Source organism: Scomber japonicus, chromosome 19, assembly GCF_027409825.1.
Source record: "Scomber japonicus isolate fScoJap1 chromosome 19, fScoJap1.pri, whole genome shotgun sequence".
NCBI classification, from domain to species: Eukaryota; Metazoa; Chordata; class Actinopteri; order Scombriformes; family Scombridae; genus Scomber; species Scomber japonicus.
The window spans coordinates 7,857,727-7,883,391 of record NC_070596.1 but is presented as its reverse complement, the minus strand read 5'-3'; the positions used below and the strand labels follow the sequence as shown (position 1 = coordinate 7,883,391).

General features: G+C 40.9%; 2 protein-coding genes across 5 annotated transcripts in view; one reads left to right on the top strand and one right to left on the bottom strand.

Annotated features, from left to right (window-relative positions):
• Positions 1–7,463, top strand: part of stxbp1a (syntaxin binding protein 1a) — a 24,494-nt gene extending 17,031 nt beyond the window's left edge. For 3 of the 4 annotated variants that reach the window (XM_053339414.1, XM_053339413.1, XM_053339411.1), the window contains exons 18-19: positions 1,502–1,656; positions 7,381–7,463. In XM_053339414.1, coding sequence (XP_053195389.1) covers positions 1,502–1,656; positions 7,381–7,463 — 238 coding nt within the window. Of the gene's footprint in view, positions 1–1,501; positions 1,657–3,032; positions 3,143–7,380 lie in introns of those variants that run through there. The other variant, XM_053339412.1, reaches the window with a different exon arrangement.
• A 5,044-nt stretch (positions 7,464–12,507) lies between these two features.
• On the bottom strand, positions 12,508–25,639 carry akna (AT-hook transcription factor). Its single transcript, XM_053340541.1, has 22 exons — positions 25,264–25,639; positions 24,284–25,016; positions 23,855–24,158; positions 22,038–22,112; positions 20,215–20,371; positions 19,876–19,997; positions 19,731–19,790; positions 19,534–19,652; positions 19,278–19,440; positions 18,748–18,908; positions 18,478–18,633; positions 18,091–18,337; positions 17,247–17,353; positions 16,736–16,983; positions 16,387–16,537; positions 15,506–15,658; positions 15,184–15,324; positions 14,879–14,929; positions 14,388–14,499; positions 14,063–14,189; positions 13,348–13,492; positions 12,508–12,784 (listed from the first exon to the last, which is right to left on the bottom strand). Exons 1-22 carry the CDS (start codon positions 25,637–25,639, stop codon positions 12,508–12,510), a joined length of 4,185 nt encoding a protein of 1,394 aa, XP_053196516.1.
• Positions 25,640–25,665: the final 26 nt, after the last annotated feature.

The window sequence follows — 25,665 nt, the reverse complement described above, 5'->3', positions numbered from 1 at the left end:
CATGCTGGCTCATGGTCTCACTGTAATCACTGTACTGGGACACACAGACAGTGTTAATGTCATTAGTAACACCTGTGATTTTCTGACTATAACAAATCAAAGGCTGTGTCATTTACTCATTCACTACTGTACTGTAATAGACATTATATTTACTCAAGCGTGAGCAGTAAATTAAGATTTCGGACACTTACTAATCATCATCACATTGCATCAGCACTGTCAGCTGCAGTGTCAGTGTCTCATCTATAAAATACAGCTCATGGTATTGTTTGATTGCGAGCACAAAGTACTTTTCTTTGTGGTAATTATACAGTTGGTACATTTACACACTCACAATTCAGACAGCCAAATGAAATGGCAGAGCTTAAATATAGTGCACTATATAGTAAATAGGGAGTGATTTTGGAAACAGCCAAAATGTCTGCTGTGCAATAACACGCTGTCACCTATGAATCATGATATGCCCAAATGTTTTTTTCCCCTGGGCGGTGTCTGCAGGCTGCAGAGCTTCCTGCCAGAGTGTGTGTGTAGCTTCTAATAAACTCCACCAAACTGATGCAAGAGCCTGTATGTAGCCTGAAAGGAAACAGGCATACTAGACAAAATCATTTTCCAGAAGCCTTATGTGCTTTTATTTTTGTGTTTTTCTCTACTCAAATTGTCATCTAATCTAATTTTGACAGCTTGACAATCAAAGGACAGTTTTAGCATTTTGCCTTAAATGCTAGCTGGAATTATGGTCTGGGAGATGGGTGGCAGGTGACAAAAAAGCCTCTCCCAAGTCCATACAAATATCAACCTAAATTTGGAAATCATTCTCAGTTCACTAGCTCTTTTTGACTCAATTGTACCAGCTAACATGATAAAACAGGGGTTTCAAACTCATTTAAGTTTAAGGGCCACATACAGCCCAGTTTGATCTCAAACAGGCCAAACCAGTAAAACTATTGCATAATAACCTATAATAATATATAGTAAATAGTAGAACTATACTATAATATGAGTGTAATTTCAACAATCTCAGCCTTCATAGTGCATCAATGGGCTACTAGGTTAAATCATGAGCAGCAGCCTGTTCCAGTTACTCTGTGCTTGTGTGTGAACCTGGAACACAGTTTTGTTTTATAGATGCTCATTTAAAAAAAGACTTGTTCACATTAGATAAGTTGTCCCAAACATGCACAAAATGTTTGCAGCCAGGACCGGGGTCACTCTGGTAAGAGACCAAGAGAAATTTGTCTTTCAAACCTGAATCACAAATGAGTTATCTCAAGCTGGACGTTCCTGACTGTGAATGGCTAGTGAAAATAAGCGAGAGTAGCATTAGAGGTTTATTTTATTGAAAAACTGGAATTACCTTACTTACCTTAAGTTATCCAGAGGGCCGAGGTGGACCCCTTTGGCGGGCCAAATCTGGCCCATGTTTGACACCCCTGTGATATAAAGATGACTTGTACTTTCGGAAACTGTAATAACATTGTCCTGTCCTCCTCTTCGGCAGTGCTCGGTACGGCCACTGGCACAAGAATAAAACACCTGGAGAGTACCGCACCGGGCCACGCGTCATGGTCTTCATCATCGGGGGCGTGTCCTTCAGCGAGATGCGCTGCGCTTATGAGGTCACACAGGCCAATGGGAAGTGGGAAGCCATCATTGGTGAGTAGCGCAACAGGAGGGGGGACGATTGAGCACGAGGAAGGGTTCATGTGTAGGCTCTTGAACGTGCCTACTCAAATACAAGCCCCCTGCCATAATGTTAAACACAGAGCGGGCGTGTGTGTGAGTAGAAGCTGCGTCCTCATTCAGCGGTCACATCCTTTGAATTATTTAAAAGGACTGTGTGAGGCTGAACCAGCAGGTGTAGGTTCAGCTTGGCCTTCAGGTCCACAGAGGGACACAGCTTCTGAACAAGGACACAGCGGGAGGAAGGGGAGGGGAGAGGAAACGTGGAGAGAGTCGGCCACAGGAAGTGAGCTGATGGACAGTCTAACCTGAGATGGAAGCACAATGCATAAAGAGAAAGATAAACTGCTTTATGACACGATGATCAAATCTGATTATACTGTATCACAATCAGTTTTTTTCCTCCTCACAGGATGAAATCAGCTGACTTTTTGTGATTTTAATGCACGTTTCTTTCTTACTTTTATAAATGAATTTGGAATTTGTTGAAGCAATCAGAAATAGTATTGTTTGTTTATTTTTTTACAAAATCAAGGGGGGGGGGGGGGGGGGGTTGAACAATCACTGACAAAAACAGTGAAATCTCCGTCCACAGTCAAACTAGACTAAACAGAAATCATACAATACTCAGCGTGGTTTAATATTCCAGCGTTGCATTTATTTTTGCATCAACTATACGACAGAAAACCGACTTATTTGATACAAAACCACAAATTAGGAATTGGACTTTTCCATGTTTTGCAACCAGGAGCAATTTCAACGCAACATAAATAAATATCACGCACCCAGATCCCCAATCGCACATTACTCACTGCTGCCGCACCTTAGACATAACACACGTGTCTTCATGTGTGAAATATTAGTTGCAGATTGTTACAACCTGCCTACTGTGTGCAAATGATGTTAAAGTAGCCCTTTATGTCATGCCCCTCTGTACTGTTTATTTAATGTGTTAAAGCTTCGCCAGTCAGTCTGTGTTAATGTCTTGTTAGTTTCTGTTGTGCTCTGCTTCAGCTGTTGTCTTTAAAACAATTGTTGTCTTTAAATTGCAGCCACGCCATGTCTTTTTCTGTGTCCCAGTCTTTTTTCTGTTTGTGCTATATGGCAAGTGTGTGTGTATGTGTATGTGTGTGTGTGTGTGTGTGTGTGTGTGTATGTGTCAGTGGACGAATGTGTCTCTTTTTGTGTGTGTGTGTGTGTGTATGTCAGGTTGCTTGTTTTTAACCCTTTTTTGTTTTCGGAGAGAGAGAGAGAGAGAGAGCAAGAGAGAGAAAGAGAGAGAGAGCGGGGGAGGGGGGCGTGGCATGTGCTGAGAGACGAGTGGTGAAGCCGCCTCTGTTCCTCCACAGGTTCCACCAACATGCTCACTCCCACCAAATTCTTATCGGACCTGCAGCACCCCGACTTCCGAGAGTCCACTAGGGTGTCCTTTGAGGAAACAGACGCCTCAGCCGAGTGAGGCAGAGACAGATTGGGAGGGAGGGAGAGAGAAATCACACTGAAAAAAGTAAAGGCAGCCGCACAAAGAAGCCCTTTCTGAACCTTCACAGCACAAGGGCTTCCTCCTTGTTCCTCCTTCTTCTTCTTTGATCACTCAGTACCGTTTTTATGTACCACCACCCTCCTCCTCCTCCTCCTCCTCCTCCTCGTGTCCCTCAGGGATGGGCAAACTCCGACCTTTACTCATTGCATGGACCGCTCCATCAAGCTCCACCCCATCTCTATAGGCTGAGAGCTAGCATCAGGTATCACCTGTCTGCTGGAAGGAAGGCTGAATCTAAATGTCACAACTTTATTGAACATGCAGACTCGTTGAGATAACAGGCGCGTTTCCCGAAAAGTCCACGAGTGCCTTAGGACTACCCGAATCCACAATCCATTACCATCATCAGTCCACAAGGGGGCTCATGTGGACTTTCTACAGACTTTTAGAGAGTACACTTACAGTTTAGACTACATCAGACATCATTGGTTTGATTGATCCACAGGGAAATGAATGTGATGCTATCATTTTTAACTCAATGCATTACAAAAATGTGTTTTTTAAAAAGTCATCCTGTGGACATGAGCTGCAACAGCCCAGTCTGCAAGTCTGGTTGGACATTTTGGATTCAGCCCAAGTAAAGTCTGTTTTAAAGAGCGGCCATGCCTGAGAGGGTCGTAACCCCATCCCTGCTGCCTCCTCCCATCATCTCAGCTGGGTGGATTAAATCGCTTCTCGACAGCCACCCAAAGGCCCCTTTGAGCCTGTTGAACACTCACTCCAGATTTAATCTACCCCCCAAAAATCCATCCATTTTATTTTTGTAAATTAAACCCCTCGCAAAGACAATCACCTTGATTTGTTAGCGGTTTTCTTTCAGGACGAGATCTTTGAGTTGATTGTTGGATTTCAAAGAAGGATTCTCTCCTCTTTTTGTTTTTTTTCCTTTTTGCTCTTTTCTTTTAAATGTTTGACTCCCGATCCTCAGCCCGCCATCACATGCTCACATGGCTCACGGCTGGTCTGCAGAGGGTGCTGGATATGTTCTCAACAGCATCATCTTCATCATGATAATACCTACAGGGTGCTGCTGACACACGGGGCAAATTTGGGTGGGGGCAACCAAATGGAAAACAGAAGAAGAATTCAGTTCACATGCCCTAAAAAGTTGCCCTGTGTACCAGTGCCTCTATGTCGCCTCTCTGCTGACTCAGTCTGGGGATGTAGCAATGTTCCACCTGATATGCTTTAGCAACCTAACAAAAAACAAAAAGATGCCACACATGTCAAACAGCTGCCACTAATCCCCCCCACCCCCCTCCCTTAATGTAGGAGCAGCTTCATTTCTTCCAAAACTCACCTTTTACACTAGTAAGTAGCAGATTAATAGTTTCCAGTATGTTGATGCAAGAACCTGTGTAGATCTAAAAAGCACAAAGAGAGCATATATCTCCAACTTCTAAATGTACTATTCAAATAATACACAATGTTCATAGCATTTAATCTGCATCTGGGTCCACATCTGCATCCAAATACACACCGTCACAGATGAATTGTTGTGCTCGTGACAGCTTCAGCCATTGAAATGAAACCGTTCTGTTCTGATTGTTGCTGTTGTGCCATCTGTTGGTGAAATACAGTCAGGTTTGACAGGATTTCTCAAAGCTGATCTGTGCATGTGGTGAATGAATGTGTTTCAGTAACAGCACAATGCATTTAAGAGCTTCAGTAGTTTATTTCAAATAAGGCACATGTGTAAGAATTTGACCATTTAAAGGAAAACTGTGTAGAATATGAAAAAAGAGAAACATTTCATACATTATTCTTATGTGACAAATTTGGTTTAGATGGGATTACATGTGTAGAGAAACAGACTGTTGAAAAACGTTTATATTCAAATTAATTCATGGAAATACAGTTTGGAAGTTGCAAGTTAAGACAAAAATAAGTGCTTTATAAATGGCTACATGGTGTGAACTTAATCCCATTTCATTGGATGACATGACAGTTTTTGAGAAATCCTGCTAACAAACAGGAACATTCAAAACATAACCTCATTGGCAGAGGTAATAAATAATATATATTTGCATTAATATCCCTGACGATGACTCATTTCCAATCTCTGTAATGCATCAGCAAGGCTACTTTTACACACACACACGCACATGCACACACACACACACACACACACACACACACACACACACACACACACATTTCCATAAAAAGCTGGATTTTCACCCACCAAAGACAAACTACTGTGTCCCTGGGCATCCATCTCATTCCGAACTAATCTGCTAAAGCGATATCGTTTACAAACCAACTTTTAGTCTTATGGTGTCCTCAGTAAGCAGCTCTCACCGTAAGCAGTATGACTGCTCCCCTCCCTCCCCCTGCATACTGCCGCATTCAACACTTCCTGAGCAAAAAGGCCATCACTTACTAAAACAAGTCTTTTGTTTTTGTTCTGCTATTTTGGTCCAAATCCGGTCATGTACAGTACGCAAATTTAGTAGCGTTGGAAATCAACATCACAGTGTTGTGTTTCTGGGGGCTAAAAAAAGGCCCACGAAGCTGTGTGTTTTTGGGGTACAGCAGAGAAGCAGGCGAGGCAAGTCCGAGGTCGACCTCCGTGACCCACACTAAAAAACCCCCACCCACAATCCCTGACACCTACGAACCCCCTGCATTACCATAATAACCCAACTGGACATGGACTTGCCTCTTTCTCTTCTGGCTTTACCCTCCGTTACCTCCACTTCTTGTTCTGAGTTTAGTTTAACTGTAGAAGCTAAAGAAATCAAACCAAAGTGGAAGAAACATGCAGCTTTGTAACAGAAACAAACCAATGTAGGTCCAATACTGTTGATAATGTTGAACAGGTGTGAGGAGTAAATCAAATCATCTGTTTGCCTTCTTTATGATCAAGGATTAAGATGATTATCCATCTATCAATCTGGTAATGAAGCGAAAGAAATTGGCAAAATGTTTGCTTTACTCCAGTCTAGCACCTTTTAAAGTTTTACAATGTCTGAAATGTGTCTTCAGCTGTCACCAGAGCTCATCCCTGTGTCATTAGGACTACCGAGTTTCACATTTCCATTCATATTTACAGTAGATGTAGATCTCTGGTTTTTGATCCCATGACATGTAGAGATCCGCTTTTGTCTTTTTTTTTTTTTGCTTGTCTAGCAGCTGTGTGCATGCTCTTTAATTATGAAAGGTTGTGGTTGTGGGCAGATTTCTAACACCTGATTGGCTGCGCTGTGTAGACAGGTTTGGTGTCGGAGGATTTTTCTACTTAGCCCGCCTTGCAGCTTTCAGCTCACGTGACAGTCATGTGATGGTGGCCATCACTGATCTGTGTGCTTCCATAGTGTCGAGCTGCATGTGATTACATTTGTATGTTTGTAGCGTGACAGACTCTGAGTATTAGTCAGAGGGGGAAGAAGTTAATGTGGGTAAAAGATGAAAATATTTAAAGTTTAAAACAAGAGATGGATTGATAGTTGGAGATATGAAATAGAACGAAAATCTTTAAATTTGGACCTGTGAAGATTTCCTACCAGTGAATCTTGTATAAGTCTAATGGGGATTTTCCTATTTTCATACCAGATAAAATAACACAATTCCCTAAAAATTGACAAAATTCTCAAAACTATTGTCTTAAATCTTGTAAAAAGAACTCATCACAGTGCCATCACACTGCAATCTTTAAGAATTTTGAAAAAAATGATTTTTTTGGAGACTGGAAAACATTTAGACAAGAACAACACAGATTAGCTATTTCTTGACCCTAATGCAAAATCTGAATATTCAGAGTAAGAAGTAACTGCAGCTATAAGATAAATGTAGTGAAGATTACAAAGTACTGAAAGGAAGTACAGGAAAGCAAAAGGCACTCAACTGAAATAACTGAAATGCACCTAAACTTGTAAGTTCAGTACAAGTTTGGTCCTCCTTTTACTATTTTTTAAATACATGTAAATGAACCATTTTTAACTTACAGACTAACTGATTATGATTTATTAACTTCGGGATGCTCAGTGTTTTACTTTTTTGGCATTACGTAAGACATGCCCTCATCTAGCTACTGTAGGCATTCATAGCAAGAGCTGAAAACACATTTTCCCCTCTGTGTCTGTCCAAAACGCATATCTAACTCTCTCTCTTTGTGTGCATGTGTGTTTGTGTGTGTGTGTGTGTGTCCTCAGGATCGACCCACATCTTTACCCCCACCAGCCTGCTGGAGCAGCTCAAGGCCATGAACAAACCAGACGAGGAAGTGACAAGCTAAAATCCTCCCATCACGTCTCCCTCCTCTTAACCTGAACCTGGCCCCCCTCTGCCCATCTTACCTCCTTCCTTTTCCCTCCCCACAAAAATCCTTCATTTGTGTATGCATCTTGCTTGAGAAGAAAAAAAAAAGACATCTTAGATGATAAAAAAAATATATGTTATATCAAAGAATAAAATCGTTGTAAGTATTCTCATGTTTTACAATGGATGCAACTAAATAAACTTATTTAAAAAGGTTTAAATATCAGAGCAGAAGGCCATTTAAAACTGAAAGTACCAAAATGTAATATTGTATGCTATGAATCCTGCTAGAATGTGTAAAAGGTAGATATTTTCTCTCGTTTGTTCCTTTGGGTTACCTCCTTTGTGTGAGTTTTATTGGAAGCGGGTGGAGGAGGGATGTGCAGTTTGAGAGGTTGATGTTGTAAAATAGATCATATCAGTCAACATGCAATATATAAATATATTTCATCAGAGAGGAGTCGCCCCTGCCCATTTGAGATGTTCGTATTCAGTAGCATGCTTGGACTTTGTGTGGACTGTTACTGTGTTTGTATCCAGTGTGGATGTTCTGGGAGCCGCAGAGTCAGCATTTAGCTTTTTCCTAAGATGTCGTGCTTGAATACTCCACTGAAAAATTGAGCTTTCAGTATCAAATAAATATCAAAATGTGCACAGAACCACTTTCAAACCGCTCTAACTCAAAAGTCTGTCTGTTAAATCGGTTGCCAGTCTGTTAGAGATACCTAGCATTAGCTAACACAAAGCTAATGCTTTATACTCAGAGGAGTTTCTAATATTTAGCCTTCTATCATTGATAGGGTGTACTGAATAGTAAAGACACCTCTCAGTATAGTGCAATACAATTCAACTGTATCACAAATACTAGCTTCTAAAATAACCTTTAAGTTATCTAAAGCTCACTTAGCTAGCATTAAATTAAAGCTAAAAGAGCAACCATATTGTGACAGAAATAACATTTTTGACAAAACTGAGCACATGGTTGAACAGCAGATAACCGGACTATGCTACAGGAGTGGATTTAGACGTGTCTGTGTATATTTTGATACATTTTTATTTCACGGTGTAGCCATTTTGTATCTGAGTTCACGTCGGCTGCCGCCCTCTGCAACCTTCCATCGTGCCAGTTTGCAGCCGGTAAATGTTTGATACTGAAAATGAGAGTTTTCGGTTCAGTAGAAACTCTTGGTTGAGAGGGGTTTTGAAAATGGAAAAGGCCAGACTCAACCCTGCTGAGACTGTAAAGTATTCACTTGCCACAAACTTTTTCCTTTCTCCGGAGAAACTTCACGTTTTAATGTCGAAACGGCCGTTGCTTGCTGATATTAATGAATAATCTTAAAAAGGGCCAGTTGTATTTCAGTATTGTATCCTGTCAGATTAAGTCTTATCATTGGTTAGTAACGATGTTTAATTGGGCCATGCACTGAGTAGTGTTGTGTATATGCCATTTGTTGCTGTTTTAGCGTCTCACTGTTGACTGGTGATATTTCTGACTGTGAAGTAGTGACACTTTTCCTTTAAAAAATGCTAATGTGAAGCCACCGTGTTTGTGATGTTTTAGCTGTAGCTGTTAGTGGTCAACTGGAAAAAAGAACTAATATCTATATTTTCTTTGTCTGTTTCCTCCTCTGGTGCAATGTAAACCCTCCAATGGTGAATGGCTTTGCAAAAGAAAAAAAGACTTCAATCCAACTCTTTAACTTTTATTTCCTCCCTCCTTTCCTTAGTCCCTGGCCAAACAAGTTGTATATTGCACTATAATGCATTTTCTGTGATGCAAATGCTTGACTTTGTGTTTATTTTTTTTCTATTATAATTTGCTGTTGTATAGGGTTTACTCTGTCAAATCAATTGATTTATATCAAAATTATTTATCAGAGAAAAATATTATTGAAGCATTAGTCTGTCCTAAAACTGTTTAACTTATTGGGATTGTATGTTTGCGAGTGTCGAAGCACAAACAATACTTCCATGTGTACCTAATATGTACTAAGGCTGTCTAATAAATTGGCTTCCATTACATTTAAGACTCAAGTCTTTTTGAATATATTTACTTTTTTAGTGGATTCTTTTAAAATAAACTCAAAAATACACTTACATAAAATGTTCATTTTCATCTTTATTTGGCTCTTTAGGGACAACTCAGAAGATTCCCTGTGAAATGTTAAAAAACACAGTTTAAGAAATGATGGTACAAAAGTTTAAAATAAAAGATTAGGGATGAACAAAAACAGAATTCACTTAAAATCCACAGTTCAGGCTTCCTACACATTTGGAATTACAAAATTCCATACTTTTCCATACCCTAATTTCCAGACTTCTCAGTGTTTCTTTTTTTTCAGAGAATATGTGACATCTGAGTAAATATATCAGTGTATCATATTTCACATCATATTTAATTATTCTTAATAGGGGATTGTAGCCAAGGCATGCAAATAAAAACTCAGGTGAGTTCAATGCATTGAATTTTATTTTAACAGTTCAATGCTTACAACTTTTTTGTGTCCCTCAAGCTTCTGAAAATAAAATGTTTCACTCTATCTCTCTCTCTCTCTCTCACACACACACACACTCACTCTCTCTCTCTCTCACACACACACACACACACACACACACTCACTCACTCACTCACTCTCTCTCTCTCTCTCTCACACACACACACACACACACTCGTGATGCAGTGACGAGATGTCTGTTTTTTCCATTAATATGGCTCAGAATCACCTTCTCCCCCATGTTGGCGATGTCAAGCGACTTCACGCAAAGTTTGCATCTAGCTCTGTTTGTGAATTGCAGACCTGCCAACATATTTTGATTGCACATTGATCTCATCAAGGTAAGGCTATAGCCTTACTTCGATGTAGGCTAATCAGTTGTTGTGATTTTATGAGTCATCCACACATTGATCTCAGCAAGGTAAGGCTGTAGCCTTACTTAGATGTAGGCTAATCAGCTGTTGTGATTTTATGAGTCATCCATACATTGATCTCATCAAGGTAAGGCTATGTCTTACTTAGATGTAGACTAATCAGTTGTTGTGATTTCATGAGTCATCCGCACATTGATCTCAACAATGTAAGGCTGTAGCCTTACTTAGATGTAGAGGCTGTAGTAAGGCTATAGTCTTACTTAGATGTAGACTAATCAGTTGTGATTTCATGAGTCATCCACACATTGATCTCAACAATGTAAGGCTGTAGCCTTACTTAGATGTAGAGGCTGTAGTAAGGCTATAGCCTTACTTAGATGTAGAATAATCAGCCTTACTCAGATGTAGGCTAGATGTAGGCCTTACTTAGATGTAGAATAATCAGTTGTGATTTCATGAGTCATCCACACATTGATCTCAACAATGTAAGGCTGTAGCCTTACTTAGATGTAGGGGCTGTAGTAAGGCTATAGCCTTACTTAGATGTAGAATAATCAGCCTTACTCAGATGTAGGCTAGATGTAGGCCTTACTTAGATGTAGAATAATCAGTTGTGATTTCATGAGTCATCCACACATTGATCTCAACAATGTAAGGCTGTAGCCTTACTTAGATGTAGGGGCTGTAGTAAGGCTATAGCCTTACTTAGATGTAGACTAATCAGCCTTACTCGGATGTAGGCTAAATGTAGGCCTTACTTAGATGTAGGCTAATCAGTTATTGTGATTTTATGAGTCAACCACACATTGATCTCATCAAGGTAAGGCTTAGATCTAACTGATCAGTTGCTGTGATTTTATGAGTAATCCACAAATTGATCTCATCAAGCTGATAAATAATACATTGATCTCTCAAACAGTATAAATAAGCGCATTCCTCCTTATATACTCTATCTGCAATGGATATATATAAAGGCTAAAATACACACGCGCTCACACAGACGCACCACTCCGTTATTAACGGTTCACATTTACCACAAGCTGGCAGGTCTGTAGATACAGACAGACACAGAGTCTACCTTTTTAGGAGGCAGAGGGCAGGAGGCAGGGAGGAAGGGGAGCGGGGGCAGACTCATTATTGTCCGCTACTGTACAATAATTGGTTGAAACTGATTCACCACCATTTTTCCATACTTTATTTTTCATTTGCCATACTTTTTAATACCTGGAAATTGATCAAATTTATTTCCATACTTGCATCAGGAACCCTGATGCATGTTGCTTCAGTATGTTTCAACCATGTGTAACACAAAATTTGATCTGAAAAACTTGACCTGCGTTTGCAGTCCCACCTGTAGAGATAGACGTACATCAGGTGCTGAGGTGTGTGAATGTCTGATCCACGTAAAGCTGTTCAGTTACTGTAAACGTCTGGCTCATGTACACGTGCAAGCTTATGAAAAAATACTGTAAAAAAAAAAACTACATTCAACATGTACATCATTTGTAAAATTTGCAGTCAACATACAGAGTAAAACAAGACAAGAACTAATGTTAAAGATATCCAGCAGAGTCCGAGTCCATCACAGGTGCGATGAGCAAGTGCATTTCATTTACAATACGTTGTATCTATGAGGGAAAAAAAACTTGCACAAAATAACACTGAAATACTGAACTTCTTCTAGAAAAGTAAAAAAAAAAAAAACATTCACATGATCAATAAGCAGTCACATAATACCTCAAAATAATTGAGAATTTACTGGACAACTGCCTATCCAGACAGCTAAAGTAAAGAAAGTAATTTCTTCACCTTGTGTTTGAAAATCAATATGATCAACAACATTTCCAATCAAACTGATCTACAGTACTACATCATCTTTAGTAAGTTAGTTTATCTTTTCTTTGTATGCCAGCACATTGCTTTAAATAAATATTATATCACCTAAAGAAACTAATTCATATTTGGCCACCTGAGACATACAGTAATGATGTCATTAAGAAGCATCAGTTTTTCTCCAAGCGTAGGAGCCAAAGAGAAGTTACAAAGAGATAGTTTTCAGGTTTTTATTCACTTTGTTCCTGCACTCAGTCCTGAGCTGACTTGATATACATATATATTGCTGATAGATGACATACATCTGATGTTCAGTCTAGTAGCTGCAGGACTGAGACAGCAGCTCCTGGTAGTGCAGTCCTGTAGCTAGAGAGCGGGCCATGTGTCTGGAGGTGTGTTTCATGTGCTGTGCAGCTCTGATGGCTCTGTTCAGAGAGCTGTCAATGGTATGCTGCTCATCAACGGATAGGGAACGTCTCGTCCTCCCCCTCACCTCCCTGCGACCTCTGATCCCTGAGGATGTGCCAGTGCTGTTGCTAGGAGACACGTAGATGGGAGGTGGGTAGGAGTTCATCACAGGACCAGAGTACAACCTAAGGAGAAGGTGGGGATGATGATAAAGAGAATAAGTGTATGTAAGTCTTCACACTGTTAAGATTCCCATTAAATTATGTTCTTCTCCTTTTTTTAAATAAAAACAACATCTTTCTCTTCATTTTTTAAACATCTTTTTAAGATGTTTTTAACATCTTTATTATTTTCTTTTTAAGATGTTTTAAACAAGCTAAATGATGCTTTGGTTATCTTGGTATTTATGATGCTATGTCCGCAATTCCTCTAGTTTCCTCTAACCTCTCTAACCTGCATGTATATAGTGCAGCAATCATTGAGTAATGATTCTGTGCAGTCGTGGTTTATTTTAAACATGTCTAATATATGTTGATTTGTAACACTGTATGGAGATGTACTGTATGTAATGTGGAATTGTTTGCAAATAATCAGAGTGGCTGAGTCAATGTTATTGGCTCATTCATTCATTTCATTTCAACCATTAGTGGATACATTTCATTAAAGGTCTGGTTAGTGTGTGTGTGTGTGTGTGTGTATGTGTATGTGTGTGTGTGTGTGTGTGTGTGTGTGTGTGTGGATTACTTACAGCAGTGGTGGTGGGCACACCGGCGTGCAATGCAGCAGTGAAGGAGGAGCTGCAGCTGTAAAATATCTGCTCCTCGCTGCTCTGTCCAGGGACTTGGCTGGTTTGCGGCACGTGTGTGGGGGCGAGTCTGAGTCTCTGCGACAGTCTGTGAATCACACAGCAGGGTCAGGAGCTCCAGTAACACTTCAGATGATTAAACTAATTTCATTCACTGCAGTCTGAACCCATTTATGTGCCAAGTGCACTGAGTGTAAAGAAATGTATGCTGCTGATACTGAACTATAGACTCGCAGATTTTGACTAGTCATGGATTAATGACATCATCAACCACAACTGCACACACCTCACAGTAAGCATTTTAAATTGAATAATATTTCTTGTCTGCTGTAGGGCAAGTAACATTAGTACTAACGTGGTTGCAGGCTGTCAGTAGACATTATACATCTATAACCTACAACTGGTACGACAGTGGATTGTGCTACAGGAAGCTGTAAATGATTAATTAACTGCAAATTATTGCTATGCTGGGAAGAACTGACATAAATGTGATAGAAATGTCAATACATTCATGTATTTAATTGGTTTTCCATCATTCTTCCACTGGTGTGACCATAAACATGAAAAATGTATTAAATTGCATCCTGTATATTGAAACAGTTTGAATTCTTTAATCCTTTCTTATTAAGTTATTTTATTTGGTGAACATTGCAGAAACCCTGTGTGATCACATGGTCTGGTCTCACCTGTCTCAGTGCTTCTGTATGGTTTAAGGCGTCCACAGTGAGGACAGTGACGTAAGTGAGAGGTTGAGTGAATCGACTCTTTGTTGCCACCAACTGGCCCTGATTAAAAAGACAGGCAGAGGAGTGATCAGTGATGAGAAAGCTGGAACACTGGTTTCAAATGAACTTAAAACAAAAAAGTGGCTTTGACCCTCTCTGCTTGACTGTAATAACAGACAAATAACATGATGAAATTCTGACTAACACAAAAGACAAAAAACACAGATTTCCTGCTCAGGATGAAAGGAGCCTCCTTACTTTCAGATCGCCCTCGGTGACATTGTGACAAACATTGAGGACAAAGAGGAGCTCGACTTGTGCTGTCAGGTTCACCTGCTGATCCAGATACTCGTACTGACACAGCAGGATCCTGCCCTGTAACACAAACACACACACACACACACACTGTGTTTCTCTAAAAGCAATTATAAAAAGGGAGAAATAAATGCGTTCTAATTACAAAGTTATTTCTACTGTGTTTTGTCAGATAACGACTGCTTGCTATTACTGAAGTCTTAATTAAACAAGTGCTCAATTACATATGTATTTCTGTTCTGAACTGTACCAATAAGGCTCTGGATTCTACTGTTGATGAACGAAATTGACTGCAAGCTGCTGAAACATCTGAAGTTGCCTAAATAATCAATTGGATCTATTTTTGGTGGAAGGATGGATCTTCTTACTGGTGTGTGTTCTGGTATTTGTGCGTGAACAGTGGCTGTCTGGTGCTGCGTCAGATGTTTGAGTACATCTGGACACCTGAGGCCGAAGTGTGGAGGGCTCCAGCTCTGAACCGGATACTAAAAATAAGAACATTACATAGATTAAATTATATACTTGTTAAAATCACATGCTTTTATGAGTGTTCTAGCATATGCGTCTATGTATATATAATCTATGTACAGGTAAAAAATACACAACATTTAGTCAGGGTCCTGTGTGTTATTCTCTTTAGACTAAATACCCTGAATGAAAACAGTAGGGTTTATGTATAAATGTTAATGAATATGGTTTATTCACCTTATCCTTAATTGAAGGATACATACATACATACTATATAAGTTGTGAAGTACTGTACTTACAGATGTCAGCTTGTGGTTTTTGTCTGTGTGCAGGAGCTGATCTCTTTCTGGCTGTTCGTCTCAGCGTAGACTCCTCTTCAGCTTCATCAACTGGAGTTCGGCGTTCCCCAGACCTGAACAACGAGAGAAGACCAACCTAAGAACAAGCTGATGTAAAAAATCAGATAACTAGTAAAGGACAGTGTATTTGTATAGAGCAGTGAAACCATGGAGGAGGCAGGCTTCCAAACTCTGTTCAGATGCTTGAGTCTAAATATGAACTGTGTTATTTACACCTGGAAGACACAAACCAACCTGATGCGAGGTGTAGAGGTGATAGGGTGAGTGCGGGTCTCCTGAGCTGGAGGAGCTGCTCTCACAGAGCTGACAGGTGGGTTATTTTTCAAACACTTTTCTATTCGGCCCTTCAGTCTGGTCACCTCGGCCTGCAGGGTCTGGATTGCATCACTAAAACAAGAAACACACAAACAAAAGCACACACCAGATGTTTCAGATCACATGAAACAATCCAGTTGGGGTCTATTTTTTGCATTTATAACTCATATGTTTTGGTTTTCAGCACCACACGAATCCAAAAAAGGCAAACACCAGGAAATGTGACTGCTGACCTGCTGCACTGACAGGTGAATAAAAAGTATCAGTGCAGGTGACACGTGTCAATCCAAATGTGTACACACACACACACACACACACACACACACACACACACACACACACACACACACACACACACACACACACTTTGCAAAGAGTCATGCAGCACCACACCATGCAGGAAACAAGACAGAGTACCTCCTAATACTCAACCACATTCACTAGCAGCCGATTCTGTAATAAAATACATAAAAGAATATGATGATATAAACATTAAGGATAGTTCAGCATTTCATGAGCTGTGTAGCTGGCAGGGTAAACCTCCAGGAGTCAATTTATTATTCTCATCCATTAGAAATAAGTTGCCTGATTTAAAAAAGCTGACAGTTTTCAGAGCAGGAACAGGAAGATACTGTAGCTCTGAGCTCTAGCAGTGTATTTTCTACAATATTCTGCCCCCATACTTTGAGCTAACAAAGCTCGTTCACTTTGAGTCCCATGTAGGAGTCTCTCTGCAGGGAGACATAAATCTGGCCTTGTTTGCACAGCTATCGCCATGGCAGCTGTTTCTACACACTCACTCGCGATTGGCTGCCTGACTGGATCTCAGCGCTTTGAGAGAATCGCCATGGTGAAGCCGTGCAGCGGGGGAGGAGCTTGGGTAGGAGCTGTGGAAGGAATCGAGGGATTCGGCGTACCGGTCACTCTGTCCCTCTTCAGACACGGTGTAAGCTGCAGTCAGAGAGGGTAAACACATAATGAAAGAAAAAATGAAGGCATGAATGAGAAAATTCAAGGGGACGATGAGAACAACCAGACATCAGGCCTTAGTACTGATTCAATAGATATTATTGTTTGTAAGTGTTTCAAATGACTCGAGCATCCATTTAAAAAACAATCTCAGTTGATGGATAGAATTCGGAGACTCACTGCAGTCACTCTCCAGCCCAAACTCACTTCCACTCTCAGCCCTGGTTTGGTCTGTCTCACTGACCCAGCGCTGGGGAGAGCAGGAGAACGAGCGTCTCTTCTTCGCGTTTCTGGTTCTCCGCCGAGAGATTCTGCTGGGCTCTAAAGCCGTGCGTCTGTGTGACGGTGAAGAACCACCAGAAGGTGCTGAGACTGGGCCTGAGGTCTGAGGCTTCCCTGAGTTCACTTCCTGAGGGACTGAAACACTGCTGCACAATTGGAGGAAAATTCAAACAAAGGCAAGAAACAAACAAAACCTGATCAGATATCGACTGAAATACACAAGATTGGATGAAAACAGTAAAACAAGGAGTGTCAGGGTATTATCAGTTGTAGGATCAGACATGGGAATGGTGTGTGTGTGTGTGTGTGTGTGTGTGTTACAGAAGAGGGGGAAGGCACATGAGGTGAGCTTTATGGTGCAACTAACACCGCATGTAAGATGGAAACAGGCAGTGTTGAACCTCCTCACCTCTCTGGCGCCCTCTGGTGGAGTGGACTGGGAGCTGCTGCAGGAGTCAGATGGCTGCTCTCTGAGCCGACAAACCCGCTGTCTGTCTCTGGAGAGATGATGCCATCCTGGTCAACACAACACACAACATTACACACCATCCATCTGTAGACCAAATGTAAAAACTATTTTTCATACTACACATCTTTTGAGGCAAAAATCTCAGGTGATCCTTCTAGTAATTCATTGATGTACTGTTGCTACTTTAGAAAAGCAAAAGGCCAAGAGAGGCTGTTGTTGTTGTTGCACAGAAAAAAAATCTAATTAAGTAGCTCAAAAGGTACAAGAAAGCTTAGTTCTTTGACTCTTAAAACAGCTCTTAATTTGCAGCCATGAAAACACAAAAACACTTTTACTGAATAGGGTGTATCATCAATTTTCCCATCCTTCAATCTATGTTGTTATTTTGCACAAGTTAAAACAGGATGAATATGTTTAATTTCATTTTCTATAGGAGATCCACACACACACACACACACACACACACACACACACACACACACACACACACACACACACACACACACACACACACACACACACACACACACACACACACACACACACACACACACACACACAAACACAAACACAAACAAGAGTAGGCTTTTTTTTCTACACAGACACTTGTTTTGATTGTGTTGGAAACAAACAGGAGGCTCACGTCGTGCTCTCTCTCTCTCTCTCTCCCTCTCTTCCTCTAACTTCAACCCTTTCATACACAAACCCGCAGCAACATGGAATCCATGTTGAATCAGTGAAAGTCTTTTGTTAATCTAGACAATATGTGTACAACATAACTGACCTGAGAAAGCACCCTCCTGGCTCCAGTTTGTAGTTTGGAGCTCCTCTTATCTGATGCAGCAATCTCTCCCAAACTGCTCAGACTGCTACTGTGAGACTTTCCCATCTCTAACCTCCTACTGCTACTGGGAGGATGAACGGGGAGCACGGTGGACTGGCTGGAGGCCCTGCGTGGATGATTGGATTTGCTGGTTCGTTTTTTGCTAGAAGGAACAGGAGAGGAGTCCTGCTGGTCTGATTCAACTTGCCTGTCAGAGACAATTAAAGACCTGAGTCCTGTGGAGCAACTCAAATGAGCTTTAACAAAGTCTTTACCATGCAAGTTTAGAACAAAACAAAGATCTTAAGAGTGATTTCCAGTTTTTAATATGCAGCAGATTAAACTAACCTCTGTGGAAGACTTCTCTGGACTTCTGTTTCTTGACCGTGTCCCTCTTTGCCCTTTTCTACAGGCAGCATGTCAGTTTTTGAAGCAACAGAGAGGGAAGCTCCATCTCTCAGGCCATGGTCAAGGAGTGTTGGAAGTTCTTTGAAGCTTTGGTAGCTAAACAAATGGACAACTCTTTTATTGATGATACACAACTCACATGTTCCATAGCTGTGAACTTTTGTCAAAAATAAAAAAAATAAAAAAACAAAAAAAAACATCATCACTTACTGATCTATCGGTGTGAAGTCTTGACCATCGTGTCTGTGTTTTCCATTCAGAGGTTTGAGGAAGACAGAATTCAGAGTTTCCTCATCTTCTGTCTTTTCCTCCTCTTCATCATTTTCACTAACTAAGCTCACCTCCACCACTGTTGCCCCTCCTGGAACGACCTGGAAGGAGTTACAAACCTTGATAAGTAGTAGAAACAGTGTATCAGACCATCAGAGTTGCGTCAATATATAAAATATGATGTGGATGCAATTTTTCTAACAGTGAAATCATTTTGATTGGTCATACAACAAGAAAACAACAAGAAAACCAGGGCATAGTTTTCAATGACTCCTAACAGGAAAACAGTTACAGTTGTGTTTCTATGTCGTTAATGTAAAGTATTTACAAATCAATTCAGAATTACATTAATAAGCCAGACACAAACATGCTAACATGCTTCGTGAACAGGTGCACAACATAGTCGACTGTGCAGTGACACCATAATCACTCTGTAGCTGTGCACATGTAGACAGTGACTTTGGTGGTACCTGTGTGTGAGACAGGGCTTCTCTCCCCTCACATAAAGTGGCAGGTGCAGGAGGTGGAGATGGAGGTGCTTCACAGATGGGTTGCTCCTGTTGCATCTGTTCCACCTGCTCCTTCAGCTCATCCATACCCAGCCCGCACTGAAAGATGAGCCCATCCAGCTCCCTGATATAAACACATACATAAATGCACATGAAGAAAGGTAAAAAAATAGTGTGCATATAAGTACATGATATAATAAAAAGTAATCGCTCTCACCGTTCAGGGTCAAAGTTATTGATTTCTGCTCCTTGCTGCTGCAGGTGTTTGTGCTCATCTCTCGCTAACAGGTAGCCCCTTTCTAAAGAATCGAGCCCTTGACCAAGCTGTGAGAGACCCTGAAAGAGAGCATGGGTTCATTAGCTGAAATATGAGATGGCCGGTGGGATTACAGACTTCTACTGTTTGCTTCTTACCTTCATCTGTTCAAAAGGTTTGAGTTTTCTACTGTTAAGGAGGTCCTCAAAAGTCTGCAGCTGAATGAAAAACACAAAAATGATCCAGTTAAAACCTGTGAGTAAACCAGTGAGGATTTTCACTCATCCCTGATGAGTCAGATACCTGCTGGAGGAACTTGTCGGCCTGATTGTAGAGAATCTTGGACAGCTGCTGCCCCACCTGAGGACCTGGACTTCTTGAGGATGAGACAGAGGCAGATGAAGAAGGACGAGCTGCAGAACTTCCTGTTTATTTGACAGACGTGCAGTGGGAAGAACAACAGTTATATGACATGAGCTATAAGCAGCAGCTGAAAGATAGGTGTGGAAGCCACTTTATTTGTTTGCATTATGATGAAAACTTTAAGTGATATATTTAATTGTTGATGAGGGAAAGATGATTCACTGACTTATATAATAATGAAGAATTTGACAGAAAAGCTACTGAATAAGATGCACATACTCTGATTAGGGCTGTGTCCGTTTGGATGAAGAGTAGCTGAGTTGGTCTCTGCTCTCTGAGCCTGAGGAAATTCCAGCGTCATGATCTTGGAAGCCCCCGTCCTCTGTCCTGACTGCACAGAGTGGCCGGGATTGGGAGGGTCAGAGTATAAGTTCACCTGGTGGAAATGAGAAAAATAAGTACATGTGATGATGGCCATCCCCCCACTAAGATTTTAACTTCTAAATATATGTGGTCATATCTTGGAACCACTTTTTCCTTCCCACAAGAACAGTGATATCAGTGACCTCAACTACTACTAAAATAGAGATGATCAGATTTTGTTGGATTAACTAAACTAAAAAAGAAATTCCCTGAGACAAATAAGTGCAGTATTCAGACCCAGCAAAGAAAGCAGAGCAGTGAATCATCATCTATCATCTCGTGTTTTCACTTTTTTTTTTTCTTGGCTTCATTATATCATATCAACACAACATGAGGTCATTGAGGTTGCTTTAAGCTCAGAAGAGAAACCAAATGAATTGGGGCTGGACTGTGTGATAAAAGGGTAAAATGAACTCTCTCCTCTCCCTGTTAACACACACATACACAGAATGAATAAAAATGAGAACGATAAGCCCTCTGAGCAGTAAATCATAATGACCTTAAACTGACCTCAACAGTACCCATAAAACACACACACACACTCAATACATAAAGGCTTACGAGCTGTATTTCACCCAGCCACTTAAGCTTAAGCATTTATTATTTGACAGTTAAAAAGGCAAGACACTGAAAAAATGGGTCAGAAAGATTGAAATGATCTAAATTTAGAACATGGTCATGTTTCTGATAAACTGGACGTATGCTGATTCATAGAGAAGCCACACTGTCAGCAGGCTGAAAAATGTACTGGTTTTTATTTTTGATTGGACATAATAAATGATTATTTATAAGCTTTGAAATCAAAAATCAAGAAAAATTTGATTTTAAATGAATAATCTAACTACATCTCTTGGTGTTTGAACTACGTAACACAATACATTTCAGTGTTATTCCCACTGTGTGTGATTCTGTGTGCAGGAGGAGGGGGAGACAGATGGAAGGAGGAGAGGCAAGGAGCTCACTAAGCTGATTTTAATTGGTGCTGATTGTGGCACACTGCTGCTCCAACATAAATTGGCCAATAATTCTTTAAAGAGGCTACTTGAGAACACTCGAACACTCCTACTTCATTTCTTTGTCACTCCACTTTTCTGAGATTTCCTAAATCACTTGTTCTGACATACTGCTCTGTCTTTGATGTGCTCAGACGTCTGCTGTTGGAGCTCTACATGTCTGTCCTTTCAAAATAAGACTTTAGAAATAAAAACACACTTGACTTATTAATATTTGAATATACATCTGAAACAAGGGGTTATTATTCTAGAATTATAAATTCTGTATCTTTATTTTATTTTTAAAATAAGTAAGCAATCTCCAACACTTTGGCTTTACATGTCTCTTGAGATTAAGCTCTACTTTGAAAATAATGATGTTTTCACTGCAATTCCTTTAATGAATGAAAGTCACATCATTACAGAAGTGAGTCAGGTATTTCTGTTAAACATTTATATATCATCTGTCTTTCTAAAAGCATTTGTTTTAAAAACTGAATAATGTAATACTATGTCTGCATTTGAGGAAAAATAAACTGTCCATTTTAAAGTTTCTAATAACTCAGAGGTGTTGTATCGACTTAAAATTGAGAGCAAGAATACATTTTGAAAGTTATTTTAAAAACTCCAAACTACAGCACACTGTTAAATAGTGACAAATTAAAGCCTGATTTCTAGATGAACTACCTTGGCTTCTAGGCGTAGGCGATCAATAGTATTCTCTGCCTCAGCATACTTAGTCAGCAGTCTGTTGTAGTCTTCCTGCAGCCAGAAGAGAGGAAATAAGAAAGTAAGGTAGGAGAACAGAAGAAAAAAAGGTGCAAAAGATTCATGGGAAGAGGAGGAATTAAAAAGAAAGAGAAGACAGAAAAGTTTGGCAAAAAAGAGAGATAAGGAATGAGAGGACAGAGAGAATGGAGCAGACTTTAGGCACTGTTAGGTCTGGCCAAACTTTAATCATATGGTTAATACAAAGGGAAAAATTATCATTCCCAAAAGTCACCCTGACAAGCAAAGTTAATCCATCCTGGAAGATTAACTCATACATTATTACTATATGACACTATAACTGAGTTTATATGTGTTATCTCAAGGTCACTGATCTGCAGACTTTATTGTACTTTCCACTTTCAATCAAAATCTATGTAGTAAAAACAGAAGTCTCATGTCAAAGCTCTGTAATTGTCTTGGTGCAGCAGATTAATTAAGAATAAAGCACAAAGTCAAATGTCAATGGGTCTTTTTTTTTTACCCCCTTTCGCCTGTACTCTTGGTCCCAAGGGAAGGCATATGGGGATATAGTGTTTATACTGATAATCTTGTGAGTTTTTTTCTTTTTTTTGGTACCACAGCTATCTAGTATATTCATTTGTGTGCATTCCCTGTTCAGCACTTCATTTCTAGTAGTGTGACTTGAGCGTTGCCACAGAAACAGGGAGGATGTAATAAAGTGGGACAGCTGGAGTACTGCTGCCTCTGGGAACGAGCATGAAAGCCTGTGAAGTGTAGCGAGCTGCATGAAGCACCTTGTTTTGAATATTAGGGCTAAATTTGAAACTTCAGAAGTGAAAGGAAAGTGGAAGTTCTCTCTTAAGGGAAGATTTCCCTTAAGAGATTTCTAGGAATTCCCTTCAGGTTCTTTTTAGGAATCATGTTTGATTATGATAGTGTAAGAAAAAGTATAACTGCTCTTTATATTTCAGGAGTGTTTTATCAAATTGTGTAACTCTGCGTCCTAGACAATGTATTGTATTGTGGTATTTCTAGACTGGTCCACTTACTATAATAAATACTAAAGTAGAAGTGGAATAGCCGAGAAATGTCAATTCTGACAGCGTATCACAATCATCTTAATCTTGAAATGTATGCACAGCATCTCTTTATTCTAGGAGAAAGTGTCATGAACATGTTGCATTGTAGCATCCTGTGAGACAATGTCAACTGTTGAAACTACAACCTAAACTTTATGGGTTAATTCATCTGAAACAATGAGCATCCATGTTAGTGTTTTAAGGTTGTTTTCTCAGTCATTGAAACACCTAAACAGGAGAGCAGCCAAATCTCCCCTTCTCTTTCCTCACTTGGCTGACAAACGACAAAATTGTGCATCGCAGCCAACACCTGTGAGGATTGAAACAGAACATCTGGTTCCTCTGCTGACCTTAAGCAGTTTTAACATCTGTTCTGTGCCTTTCTGCTCTCTGTGATCACCTCCAACGTGTTTCAATACAGCCAAACTTCTGATTTACTTTTCCCTGTTATCGGGAACAACTGAACAAGCATAAAAGGGTGATTGTGTCTCATAAATACTTCCTAAAAGCTCAGTTTTCCTCATCCTCACAAAACCACAAGGCTGACATTGTAAGATGTAGCTTCTATGTATACTGTAATTACTGTAAATACTGTAATATACTGCACTGTAAATTGGCTCAGTGTTTGGGTGGTTAAAAGTTAGTTTCAGTTTAGTGTTTATGTGCTCTCTCTCTCTCTCTCTCTGCCAGTACCTGCAGCTGTTCCAGCAGTGTGGTGGCTTGCTGGCGGCATCTGAAGTCCTGAGGCACAGTGGACTTGGGGGCACTGGTTGGTAGTCTGTTAGAGTCTGTCGGGGCAGGTGGTCCACCTGTGGTGCTCAGTAGGACTTCTTTCACAATGTCAGCAGGAGATTTAAACACTAACGGGGGCTCAGGGGACAAGGACTGCTTTTTGGACAAGTGCTTGCTCTTGGGGGGCTTGTAACCACCTTTGGGGAAACGGACCTTGGGCTCCACCTTGGAGAAGTCTGGTGTCCGGTGACTCAGAATCCCCAATCTGGAGGCACAATTTGATTCATGTTTAAGGCTTTTTTTTAAATCACGATGTATGAAAACTGAACAACAAACAGAAGGTGGATTTAGGACGAGGAAGCAACATGAGGACAGGTGATGATTCCTTACCTGGATTCGTGGAGTAGAGCAGCATTGGTCCAGGCTTTGGGTGTCTTGTGCTCTCTACCTGGACTGGATTTGGAGCAGTCTGCCCTGAGAGAACTAGAGCGACCAGTCTTTGAATATGTAGCACCAGGAGACTGCTGCTTCATCTTCCTCGGTAAAGGAGTGGGCTTTTGATGATGCTCATCTGACTTTAAAAGCCTGTTACTGACTCCACTGTTTGTTTGGGGGAAGACGGCTGCTGCTTGAAGCCCCCACGTCTCCCCCATGTCAGATTTCCCTGGCGAGCGAGGACTGGACCTGAGGCTCGTGCAGCCGCTTTGTGACTCTGGAAGACTTTCTATGAAGCCCATATCTGGAAGTGTTTCGGCTTCGATCCCCGGAGTGGCGGCTAATTCCTCAGCAGTGAAGTGGCGGAGGTGAGGGAGGGTAGAGGAGGGGAGAGGTGAGGTAGACTGGTATGTTGGACAGTGGTGGTTGGAGGCAGCGGGTTCTACGGCTGGCGGGTGAGTGCTACAAAATTGTGTCGAGCTTTTTTTAGTTCGGCTCTCACCCAAACCAGTTTGAGCTCTGAGCTCTCCTGATGTGCTACTGTGTTCATGTTTTGTTCCATTTCTGTAACTTCTCTTAACCTCTTCCTCTCCATCTTTTTCCTCTAGGTATTCGTCGCTCTCAGGAAGCTCCTCCACCTCCTCATCCTCAATTTGTGCTTTCAAGGTATCCAAGGTGTCATCACCTACTGAAGACATGGAGAGATGTGCAAACAATGATTTCAGACATAAACCGTCTCCAAAAAAGCAGCAGCCTCATCTAGATTTAAAGAAATAGTTTGACATTTTGGGAAATACACTTATTTGCTTTCTGGATGGATAACCCTAACCCTAGTCTGGATCCATCCAAAGATAACAAAAATCCACCTACCAGCTCATTAGTTTAATCTGACATTTCTATCAAGATATTAGTTGATTCATAATCAAAACACTCACATTGGAAATCCTCTCCTGGTGATTCAGTGTAGGACAGATGTTCACTCAGGTTGTAGCTCAGCTCCTCAGGCAGCGCATCAATCTCACTCCCACTAGGGTCTGCCTCCTCTGGGGTGATGGCTCCGAGATCCCACGCTGGATTACCCTCTGCGTCCAAATCGCAAGTTTCCTCCAGTCTCACGTCCTCCAGCGCCTCCGCCAGTCCGATGATGCCGTTCTCATCCATCTGGCTGACAAAGTCGTCCGCTTTCTCTGCCTGTTCTTCATCCTCCTCCTCCCACGCGTCCTCGGATATTACAGAGCTGGTGTGTGAGGTGTGGGCCGGGGCGGGGGTCCAGAACATGACCCCCGTCGTAGTGCTCTTTCTTATCTCCATGTTACCCTCGGTTACCGTCTCAGCCG

Bases quoted from the DNA above. Each gene is read 5' to 3' on its own strand.
- akna (XM_053340541.1), bottom strand. From the start codon at position 25,639: ATGGAGATAAGAAAGAGCACTACGACGGGGGTCATGTTCTGGACCCCC. The intron at 22,113-23,854 runs GTACTGGCAGAG...TTCTGGCTGCAG, and splicing joins CACTGCTGGAACAGCTGCAG to GAAGACTACAACAGACTGCT. The intron at 19,791-19,875 runs GTATCTGACTCA...TTTTTCATTCAG, and splicing joins CCGACAAGTTCCTCCAGCAG to CTGCAGACTTTTGAGGACCT.